General features: G+C 35.3%; 1 protein-coding gene across 2 annotated transcripts in view; it reads left to right on the top strand.

The window, feature by feature from the left end:
• The window catches only part of UBQLN1 (ubiquilin 1), a 41323-nt gene that overhangs the window by 19273 nt on the left and 9486 nt on the right, over positions 1-12564 (top strand). For both annotated transcript variants that reach the window (XM_006209255.3, XM_006209256.3), the window contains exons 3-6: positions 790-905; positions 7610-7872; positions 8355-8513; positions 8686-8920. In XM_006209255.3, coding sequence (XP_006209317.2) covers positions 790-905; positions 7610-7872; positions 8355-8513; positions 8686-8920 — 773 coding nt within the window. The remainder of the gene's footprint in view (positions 1-789; positions 906-7609; positions 7873-8354; positions 8514-8685; positions 8921-12564) is intronic.

Genomic DNA, 12564 nt, shown 5'->3' on the forward strand with positions numbered 1-12564 from the left:
ATTTTTTAGATTCCACATACAAGTGATATCATATTTGTTTTTCTCTTATTTCACTAAGTATAATATTCTCTAGGTCCATCCATGTTGCTGCAAATGGCATTATTTCCTTCTTTTTATGGCTGAGTAATATTCCATTGTATTTTTTTTAAATTGAAATATAGTTGATTTACAACATTGTGTTAGTTTCAGGTGTACAGCATATATACATATACACCACAACTTTTTTTTTACATTTTTTATTGATTCATGATCATTTTACAGTGTTGTGTCAAATTCCAGTGTTCAGCACAATTTTTCAGTCATTCATGGACATATACACACTCATTGTCACATTGTTTTCTCTGTGATTTATCATAACATTTTGTGTATATTTCCCTGTGCTATACAGTGTAATCTTGTTTATCTATTCTACAATTTTGAAATCCCAGTCTATCCCTTCCCACCCTCTACCCCCACCCCCCCGGTAACCACAAGTCTGTATTCTCTGTCCATGAGTCTATTTCTGTCCTGTATTTATGCTTTGTTTTTGTTTGTTTGTTTGTTTTTGTTTTTTAGATTCCACATATGAGCGATCTCATATGGTATTTTTCTTTCTCTTTCTGGCTTACTTCATATCTATGTTTCTTTATATTTTGTGTTCCTACTGCTTAGTTATATCAAGGTATTTGCTTTATGATAATTTGGGTTGGTCTGAAAACTTACACTTTATTTCTGGGTATTGGAATTTCAGGGGTTGTTTAAAACTAATTAGCTCCATTGTTTACACCAGGATGTAATTATTTTTCCTAGGCCTCAGGATCATTCAGCTCAGCAAACAAGCACCAGTGGAAGCAATGTTACCACATCATCAGCTCCTAATAGTAGCTCCACATCTGGTTCTGCTACTAGCAGCCCATTTGGTTTAGGTATGTGTTCTTAGTCATTTTTTATAGGAATGAAAAATACTTTCCTTCTTCCCCGGATGGTTTTGAATAAAATGACAGAATTAAACATTAGCAACAACAACAAAAGGTTCTATAGCTTATTTCTGTAATTGGAGGTATTAAAGGAGTAGTTGGGAATACAGATGTGCTTATTTAGCTTGTATTTACATAAAACAAGTGGTTAATAAGTGACACCTTTTTTTGCATTCTTTTTGAAGTATAATCAGTTTACAATATTGTATCAATTTCTGGTGTACAGCATAGTGTTTCAGTCATACCTATACAGACATATGTTTTCATATTTTTTTTCATTTTAGGTTACTGCAAGATACTGAATATAGTTTCCTGTGCTAAAGTATATAAACTTGTTTGTATAATAGTATCTGCATATCTTGAACTCCCAGTTTATCCCTTCACACCTCTTTTACTCCCTGGTAACCATAAGTTTTGTTCTCTTATGTCTGTAAGTCTGTTTCTGTTTTGTAAATAAGTTTATTTATATCTTTTTTTAGATTCCACATGTAAGTGATAAACAGTATTTCTCTTTCTGGCTTACTTCACTTAGAACGACAATCTCCAGGTCCATCCATGTTGCCGCAAATGGCATTATTTCATTCTTTTTTATGACTGAATAGTACTCCATTGTATATATACCACATCTTCCTTATCCATTAATCAGTCGATGGACGTTTAGGTTGCTTCCATGTCTGAGCTATTGTAAAAAGTGCTGCTGTGAACATTGGGTTGCTTGTGTCTTTTCGAATTACAGTTTTCTCCAGGCATGTGTCCAGGAGTGGGATTGCTGGATCATATGGTAGGCCTGTTTTTAGTTTTTTAAGGAACCTCCATATACTGTTTTCCATAATGGCTACACCAAACTACGTTCCCACCAACAGTGGTAGAGGATTCCATTCCTCTCCTCTCCACACCCTTGATCATTTGTAGACTTTTTAATGATGGCCATTCTGACTGGTGTAAAGTGATACTTTATTGTAGTTTTGATTTGCATTTCTCTAATAATTAGTGATGATGAGTTTTTTCTTGTGCTTGTTGGCCATCTGGATGTCTTTGGAGAGATGTCTGTTTAGGTCTTCTGCCCATTTTTTGATTGGGTTTCATTTCTTTTTTTTTTTTGATAGTAATCTGTGAGCTGTTTGTGTATTTTGGAAGTTAGTCCTTTGTTAGTTGCATCATTTGTAAATACTTTTTCTCATTCTATAGATTGTTTTTTCATTTTTTGATGGTATTCTTAGCTGTGCAGAAACTTTTAATTAGGTCACATTTGTTCATTTTTGCTTTTATTTCCATTACTGTAGGAGCTAGTTGGAAAAAAACATTGCTGCAATTTATGTCAGAGTTCTCTGACTTTGTTTTCCTCTGGGAATTTTATTTTTGAGTTTATTTTTGTATATAGTGTTAGAGAATATTCTAATTTCATTCTTTAACAGGTAGCTGTCCAGCTTTCTCAGCACCACTTATTGAAGAGACTGTCTTTTCTCCATTGTATATTCTTACCTCTTTTGTTGTAGATTAATTGACCATAAGTACATGGGTTTATTTCTGGACTTATAGATCAATGGAACAGGGTATATGTGTCTGGAAGTCAGGGAGCATGATTCCTTTAGCTCTGTCCTTTCTCAGGGTTGTTTTGACTATTTGGGGTCTTTTATGTTTCCATACAAATTTTAACATTTTTCTAGTTTTGTGAAAAATGTCTTTGGTAATTTGATAGAGATTGCATTGAATCTGTAGATTGCCTTAGGTAGTTTTAATAATATCGATTCTTTAATCCAAGAACATGGTATATCTTTCCGTCTGTTTGTGTTGTCTTCAGTTTCTTTCATCAGTGTCTTATAGGTTTCAGAGTACAGGTTCTTTGCCTCTTTAGATAGGTTTATTCCTAGGTTTTCTATTTTTGATGCAGTGGTAAATGGGATTGTTTACTTCATTTCTCTTTCTGATATTTTGTTGTTGGTTTACAGAAATGTAACTGACGACTGTATATTAATTTTGTATCCTGCAACTTTACCGAATTCATTGATGAGCTCTATTAGTTTTCTGGTAGCATCTTTAGGATTTTTTACGTATAGTATCATGTCATGTGCAAACAGTGACAGTTTTACGTCTTCTTTTCCGGTTTGGATTCCTTTTATTTATTTTTCTTCTCTGATTGCTATGGCTAAGACTTCCAAAACTATGTTGAATAAAAGTGATGAGAGTGGGCCTCCTTGTCTCATTCCTCATCTTAGGGAAAATGCTTTCATCTTTTCAGCATTAAGTATGATATTAGCTGTGGGTTTGTCATATATGGCCTTTGTTGTGTTGAGGTATGTTCCCTCTATGCACACTTTCTAGAGAGTTTTCATCATAAATGGGTGTTGAGTTTTATCAAGCTTTTTCTGCATCTATTGAGATGATCTTATGGTTTTTGTTCTTCAATTTGTTAATTTGGTAATCACATTGATTTGCAGATATTGAAAAATCCTTGCATCTGTGGGGTAAATAACACTTGATCATGGTGTATGATCCCTTTAATGCATTGTTCGAGTTGATTTGTTAGTATTTTGTTGAAGATTTTTGCATCTATATTCATAACTGATATTGGCCTGTAATTTGTGTGTGTGTGTATGATATCTTTGTCTGATTTTGGTATCAGGGTGATGGTGGCCTCAGAATGAGTTCAGAAGTGTTCCTTCCTCTGCAATTTTTTGGAATAGTTTCAGAAAGATAGGTGTTAACTCTAAACTAAATGGTTGGTAGAATTTGCCTATGAAGCCATCTGGTCCTGGACTTTGGGAGTTTTTAAATTACTGATTTGATTTCAGTACAAGTAATTGGTCTATTCATATTTTCTGTTTCTTCCTGGTTCAGTTTTGGCAAATTGTACCTTTCTAAGAAATTGTCTATTTCTTCTAGGTTGTCCTTTTTGTTGATGTATAGTTGCTCGTAGTAGCCTCTTAGAATTGAGACATTTCTTTTTAGTAATGACAGAGATATAATGTATGTATATGTAATCTGACCACATAATTGACTCTGGGGAAAATTAGCTAACTGATTGTAAGCTAACCCCCGAACACAATTTTCTCATTTGTAAAATGAAGTGATCAGACTGCATTAGTGATTTTCTAACATTTCTAAACACACACAGAAAGACGGGCCTTGGAGCAAGCCCAGTGGTTAAGGATATCTTGCATCAGCCAAAACCACTTTTCTTATATCAGTTTTTATACTGAGGTTCTGTGGGAGGTTTGTTGGGGAAAAGAGTATTCTGAAGCTAACCATAGTTGAACTAGATAGATAAATGGCTTAATGCTTTTTTCATTTTCTAAGTTGTATGATAAGTGTACCTTGAGATGACATCTTAATAAATATGTACAGTTTTCACATAGCAAGGATCGTATCTTTTATCTTTCAGAAATTGTTGTTTTAGTAATTTAGTTCTACTTTGCCAACTGTTTGAAACATTTAGGGCATGGCATGGATTCACAATTTTTTTTTTTTAATGTTTGATGCCCTTATTTTCTAAAATTTTAAGCTAAACATTTCTCTTTTGGTTAAGATACATGAGTTTTAGATGGCAAAAATTACTAACACAGTAGATTAGGATACAATTATTTAGTGTTCTGACTCTTGAAAGGTATTGAGGTAAACCTCTCCCCTCTTTCCTCATTTTATAGGGAAAGAAATTGAAGCCCACAGAGGCTTTTAGTTAATTTGTCTGTTACCATATGCCTCCCTAATCCTTTCATTTCTTGTTTTATTCCCACCCCCTGTCTTAGGTACTTTTCTCTGTCAGTTAACTCCATTTACCCTTTGTACTCAGGTTTTCTTTTCCTGTCTCTTCTCATGAAGGTCTGTTTCATGTTTAAAAGCCACAGAATACCACTACCACCCTTTCTTTTGCTTCCTTTCTCAGCTGTCTTTGGAAAAGGCATTTTCTGTTTTCTGTCTCTATTTCCCTTTCACTAAATTTGCTGTTCCCTATTTCTTCCCCTTACCACTTCACTGTAGATTCCCTTGATAAGGTCACCATTGACCTCTTAGCTCCCCTAATTTAGTGGATACTTTTTTAGATTCTTAGATACTTTTAGATGAAAAGAAAGTGATTTAAAATCTAAATCCCTCTCCTCTAATGCTTGTCAGTCTTTCTTTGAAATGTTCTTCCTCTAGTTTCTGATATTGTTTTCCCCTGGTTAATTTTCTGACTGGTTTTTTTCTTTCTCATTTGTAGGTCTTTTCTTCCTGTTTCTTACGTTGGTATTGTTCCCCAAGTTCTGCCTTATATTTCCTCTTCTTCTATTTTCCAAAAGTGACATTATCCTGTCACTATAACGTGGTGACTCAAATCTTTACCTCAAGCCACATCACTTCTGAACTTGTATTCACCTCTGCATATTACCTGATGTTCTCTTAAGTACTTTAGCCTGTATGTGTCTCTTTAGAAAGCAAAGAACAAAACAAATATAAAAATTCGTCATTATGTCTCTCAAACTCCTACCTCTCTGCAGTCAAATCTCTTAATCCATAATCTCTTCTCTGTCCCACCCCATGCAATTACTCTGTTCTGTTGCTACTTCCTTGATGCAGGTCATCAACTTTTAAAAATGCTTGCTCTGTGTTATTTCCACACTGTTATTAGAAAATCTTCAGTGACTCTTCTGCTTAAAACCTTTCAACACTTTTTGTGATGTAGCAATCATTTGTGTCTCCATTCTCATTTTTTACTGTACCTCAACAGTTACACTAGTCAGGATAGGCTATCGTGTGGTAATAGATAACCCTAGACTCAGTGGCTTATTACCACAAAGGTTAATTTCTTGCTTCAAAGCTTTTCTTCATGCTACACGTTTTTCACTGGTCAGTGAGACCTCCATCTACATAATCCTCAGGGACTTAAGCTAATGAAATTCTGCTGTCTTGTAGCTATACCACTTGAAATATGCCAGAAGAGACAGCTAAAGTGTCTCAAGGCAGATCTTCTATTTTATACTTGGGCCAGAAGTGACACATTATTTCTTGCAGTCCTTTGGTCATAGCTAGTCAGGTGGGCCTATCCAAAAACAAAAGAAACGTAAGGCTGCACATGGGATGTTTTGTGAGCACTGCTGTCTGCCATTTCATCATACTGAATTTTTGGGGGTTTCAAGAGTACATCAGTACTCCCGTTCTCTCTGCTTTTGTATATAATATTTATTGTACCTAGGATGAAATATTCCAGTGCTCCCTACTTCACACCAACTTTTCATTTTCCAAACTCATTAAGTGCCGTCTTGTGGGAAAGCAACCATTTCACTTAGGTACTATATTATCATATCCTGTGACCTTCTCTGTTGTACTTTGCATTTGTTTTTCTTGTCTGTCTTTCCCACTAGATTGAGTTCTGTGTCTTTCTTATCACCTTATTCCCAACATGTAGCACAGTACCTGGCTTATAAAGAAAGTGCTCGGTAAGTGAGGAATGAATGCATTCAGTTGGTTATATAATTTTACAAAGTTTTACGATAAGCACATAATCATCATCTTTGATCTGTTAGGTTTCTCCATGATTTAATTCCTTCAGAGAGACATCTGTTTCTTGATGGGGTAGCTCTGTTCCAACCAGAGTAACAGATGAATTCTAATTGTTAAACTAGTCTTCTGGAAAGAGATTATTAGAAGTATAACCTAGTGTATTTTTCTCATTTCTTTCTTAAGTGAGCATATTCTAGGGTGTTCTTTCAGGCACCAACAATTTCTCCAGCACTGCCTGGACAGGTGTCCAGTAGTTCAATTCTGATACTACCTACCTGAAGTTGGTGTCAGATCTCACATCTTAAAAGGCTGTCCCCCATGACTTGCCCTACTTCACATACCAGTAAAAGTATTCTTACTGGCACCTGAACTTGCTGACAGGCTATAAATTAGGTGTTCTCACAACCTCCTTCTCAGGTTTGGTGATTTGATAAAATGGCTCACAGGACTCAGGAAAACACTACTTTAATTTACCAGTTTAGTATAAAGGATACACCTCAGACGTAGACAAATGGAAGAGAGAGAAGCATAGGGCAAGGCATTTGGGTGGGGGAGAGTGCATAGCTCCTCCCTTTCTTGGCTTGTCACCCTAATAGCATCTAGATGTGTTCACCAACCCAGAAACTCTGAATCTCACTGCCTTAGAGTTTCCCAGAACTGAGTCTCTAGCCCCTCTGCCCTTCCTAGGGGTTGGTGGGTGGGGCTGAAAGTTCAACTTCCTAATCACTTGGTCTTTCTGGTGGCCATCCATCCTGAGGCTACCTAAGGGCCCCACCCTATATAACATCATTAGCATAAATGAAGTGTAGTCTCCAGGGGCTTGTTATGAATAACAAGACATTCCCTTCATTTAGGAAATTCTAAGGGTTTTAGGATCAAAGATCCTATATGCAAAGATCAAATATATTTTTATATTATACCACACATAAGAAACATATACTTATTTGATTTTATTTCTTAAATACCAAAGTGAATACGTTTTTAACTAGTTCATAAAATTAAACATGTATTTACAAAAGTAATAGGAATTCTATTTTTGCTTTAGAATAAATGGTTTTCTGTAATGGGCTGTTGCTTCAGTTAATACTTCTTGCATCTTCATATTTTAGCACAGTCATGTTAATGATAAAATTTCTGACTTTAATTTATATGTCTTTTTCCCTTTATCTTCTTAGGTGGCCTTGGAGGGCTTGCAGGCCTAAGTAGCTTGGGTTTGAATACTACCAACTTCTCTGAACTACAGAGCCAGATGCAGCGGCAACTTATGTCCAATCCTGAAATGATGGTCCAGATCATGGAGAATCCCTTTGTCCAGAGCATGCTCTCAAATCCTGACCTGATGAGGCAGTTAATTATGGCCAATCCGCAAATGCAGCAGTTGATACAGAGAAATCCAGAAATTAGTCATATGCTGAATAATCCAGATATTATGAGACAAGTATGTGGAAAATTCTTTCAGTTGAGTTAGCTAAGAAATCATATACTTCTTTCTATTTAATTTTCTGTGTTTAAAGAGCTCACCATATATGTATGATTAAGCTAAAAAAAAATTCCTAATCCTTGTTTAGGAAAACTAAACAAAGCACTGATTTGAACTGTTTGAACTTTGAACTTCTGCTGTGTTTTAAAGATCTTAATAAATAGTTATTTTGCAGATTTAAGAATCAAAGAGTCCAGTTCAAGAGATGGGCATTCACTCATAACAAACTGCCTTTTTTCCTCTTGATATTTGAATATTAGCTTGCTTTCTGAGGTGAAATCCAGCAAGAATTACTTAAAATAATTTTCTGATTTAAAATATGAAGACTGCTAATTTCATAGAATTAGAAAACTTACAAAATTATCTGTAGCAGTTAATAGCTAAAATAATTTATGTGTATTTTTGTGCCCTTTTTTCCCCGTTGGAAATCTTTTTCTTAGACATTGGAACTTGCCAGGAACCCAGCAATGATGCAGGAAATGATGAGAAACCAGGACCGAGCCTTGAGCAACCTAGAAAGCATCCCAGGGGGATATAATGCTTTACGGCGCATGTACACGGATATTCAGGAACCAATGCTGAGTGCTGCTCAGGAACAGGTGATAACACTGGCTCTGAGGCTCAGGCTAAGGCTCCTTTTATAACGCAGATGTGTGTGATTGAAGGGTACCTTTGTGTGGGGAATGCAGTTTCATTTAAAAAGAGTTTCGTATCTGATATTTAAGACAAAAGCTTATTCTTCATTTTTTTTTTCTGTGTCTTTTATTACAGTTTGGTGGTAATCCATTTGCTTCCTTAGTGAGCAATACATCCTCAGGTGAAGGTAGCCAGCCTTCCCGTACAGAAAATAGAGATCCATTACCCAATCCATGGGCTCCACAGGCTTCCCAGAGTTCATCAGCTTCCAGCGGCACCACCAGCGCTGTAGGGGGCACTAGTGGCAGTGCTGCCAGTGGCACTGCTGGGCAGAGTTCTACTGCGCCAAATTTGGGGCCTGGAGTAGGAGGTATGCTCATAACAACTGATGGTTTTTCCCTTTGTTGTCCTCACTTATTTCAATAGTGAAAACATCTCTTATACTGTTACTCTGTGCTTTTGTATGAGGGACAGCTTTTATGAACTATCTTCTTATGTTGCAAGATTTTTGTTTGTTTTTTAAAAAAGCTGTAAGTATGTAAGGATTAATATAATCACTTCAAGTGTATTATAATGCAAAAGGTTACTGAAGATTTCCAGAGGCGTTTTTGTGTTTTTGTCTTCTCAAGATGGTTTGGGAGAAGTGGCCTTTTCCTTTCAACAATATAGGAAAATGGAACTGTAGGGGTAACACAGTTACCTGTGTACTTATCACTGGAACACATTTTTCTTGCCTTGAGTCCAGTTTCGTATTCTTTTATAGAAATCAGTGGGTATCCACTCCTGATACCTGGGCTAAACCAGCTGCATCAGAGCACCTGCCAGATTTGGTAAAAATCAGATTTCTAGGTCTTAACCACGGACCTTGTGAATCAGAATTCTCCACAGTGGGGTTTAAGGTTTGTGTTTGTGTAAAGTTGCTGGAGATTCTGATGTGTGACCAGATTAGGAATTTGCTTTTGGTCATTTTTCTGTAGACTAGACTCAATAAATGAGTCTATTATTCATCTGCCCTTTTTTCAACTATTCAGATATTTACATGCTAAGAATTAGGCCCAGAGTCAGCAGCCAGAATGAAGATTTTAGTCCCAGTATGTGGCACGTAAGTGAGAAGAGATGAAAGCTTGGGGCACTTTCCTAAGGTGAGAGTGACTAGGTATGTTTTAAAAGATCCTTACATGTTAGCAGAGGAAGTGGATACTGGATGAGGAATTTTTTAAAGAGTTCATTACTGAGAGGAAAAAATCAGAATGGTTACAGTAGTATATATTCTTTCTTATAATAAAGTGGGTGTCATGAGGTTTTTGGATAAAATACAGGTTTTATAAAAATTTAATGCCATTTTTAAAAACTGAAGTATAGTTGACATATAACAGATTAGCTTCAGGTATAAAATGTAATGATTCAATATTTATATATATTTCAGAATGATTACTGCGATCAGTCTAGTTAAACATCCAAAGTAATACCATATTTAAATCAAGGAAGAAAATTAACCTGCTCTGTATTTTACTTACTGCTTATTTGATTCTTATTGGCAAACTTTTGAGAGAGATGCTTTATTCACATTTTAAGGGTCTAAGAGCAGAGACAGCAAGGTTTCAGTCATTTCCCAACTGATGGGCAAATTGTTTTTACTTTAGCATGGTGTCTATAGAAACAACTTCGTTGTACAAACAAATAATTGGTTTTGCAACTTTTTACTCAAAATTATTTTATTGAATGGCTTGATGCTTTGTTTAAGGTTTCATGTTAATATTTGCATCAAAGGAAAATAAGAAACAGCAAAAATTAATGTACCCTGGCTTAACAAATTGTCAACGTATTTTTGTAGTATTATGATTTTTACTTAACTCTTTGAAGTTAGATTCACATACATATTCATAAACACACTATATACCTGAAAGGTGAGATTCTTGACTTTTCTTTTGCTCTGTAAGCATATTTTTCCTGCAAAGGGATAATAATACTTTAAGACTTTGCAAACCAAGAGGCAATATCAAGAATATTATGTTACGAGAGAAAGCAAAATAGCACAAGTTTGTTTTTGTTTTTGTTTTTGATGGAATTAAAATGTAATTATAATTGGATATAATGTTTTCTTATACATATCTGCTAATGATAGGAATGGCATTCTTAAGGGATAACATTTTGCTTAATTGATGTTCACAGTGTTCCATTTTGTTAGTGGCAGATAATTTGCAAATGCTCTTCTATAAATACTGATATATAATGAGATTTTAAATTTCATTTCATTCAGATATGTATTCATTTCAAGAACGTATGATCTTAAATGGCATATGCATCATTTAGAAAGGATTTATAGGATTCTGTTAGATTCTTTGCTTTTAGGATATCATTGCAGTTATGCACTTCTAATTGAAGGTTAGGTGGTAGTGCCGCAATTATACAATTAAGTGAATTTTAAAATGTGGGAATTTCTTTGTGCTTGCAATGAGGCCCCAAAAATGCTTCTGGAATTATAGTGTGAGCTCAAAAGTATATCTACTGCAAATTTATGGGAGTGGAGATCTTGCTGCTTGTTTTAACTTGACAGCACAAGAATGTATAAAGCAGTTTGACGTTGCTTGTGATTCAGATAGTTTCAGTTGTAGTAATGAATTACCACAGTCTGAGTTTGGCATGTAAATGATGTTTCACCTTGTATTTTGGGGTTGAATTCATTGAGAGACATTACCAAGTCTCTAGCAAAAGATAATCTTCAAAGTCATTCAGTGTTTGATAATGGTGATTGTTTCAGAAGAATTTCAGTCTTAGCCCTGAACTTAAAAAAAATGGCAACAAAACTTTACCTCTGTTAAGCCATCAAACTACTGTGAGCAGAAAAAACTGTTTGGGCAAGTCAAGATATATCTGAGAAAAGTTCATGGAATTGACTATGGTTAAGTTCACAAAGGTGAATGAAGTTCACCTGATGCTCCTACTCATTGAATAACATGATAGTTCAAAATATTTTGGAGAGTACTTGTTGATGAATAAGACAGTGAATAACTATTGTCTTTAAATACCTCATATTTTTACAAGCATTGTATCTTTCTCCAACTAATCCTTTTAATCCTTCACATGGGTTTTTATCATCAGAGGTAGCACATCTTATCATATTCTACTTCACGTTGTACCAAATGAATGTTTTCTCAACTTTGAAAATAGTTTGGCCTGTAGTTACTCCATGTAGACTGCTTATAGAGGCTAATTTTTCTGTTACTTCAAACTTGGTATTCACTTCTCAAACAAGAACTGAGCAGTAACATTTGACAATTCATCAAGAACCAAGGAGTCTACTAAAAATAATTTGCATTGGTTTTTAATTGATTATTGATGTTGAGCCCAATTGTCCCTAACTTTTGAGAAACTATTCTCTTTGAAAGGCTAATAGTCTTTAAACAAGTTGGTTTTCTCTGGACACATTTATTTGGCTGCTTCAATGAAGATTTAATTAATCACCGCTAGTATACTGGTTTCCTTGCTTGGCTAGCACATAAGCCATTTGAGAACTTAACTTTGCAGCCTTATTTTTATTTTTTATTTTTGTGAAGAAATTTGGCAATGATGAGATACTCTATATTTTGTTTTTTTCTGACTTCCTTTTCTGTGAGTTGGGAGTATTGTGATGAGTGCTCTGTCTAGTAATGTTGAAGTATATTGTATTCTTTTAGTGTCATTGCATGGTAAACATGGTGTTTTGCCATCTCTTTTGATAAAATAATCCATACTCTACTGTGCCTTAAAAGCACATTGATAGTTCAATTCTCTTTCTCTTCTGTTCTCACGTGACTGGTATGCCCTGGTAATGAAAAAAGAAATAACAGCATGCTACAGTGACTCATGTGGCATGAGGTACAGCTGAGTCACTGTGATTTGTGGAACACGGAACAGCAATGTGTAGTATGATAGTGCAGCGTGGAGCCTTTGTTGAAACTACTCAACTGCTTTTGTAGTGCAAGAGCAACCATAGACAAGAAATGAGGGAGCATGACCGTGTTCTAATTAAAA

Source organism: Vicugna pacos, chromosome 4, assembly GCF_048564905.1.
Source record: "Vicugna pacos chromosome 4, VicPac4, whole genome shotgun sequence".
Lineage (NCBI taxonomy): Eukaryota > Metazoa > Chordata > Mammalia > Artiodactyla > Camelidae > Vicugna > Vicugna pacos.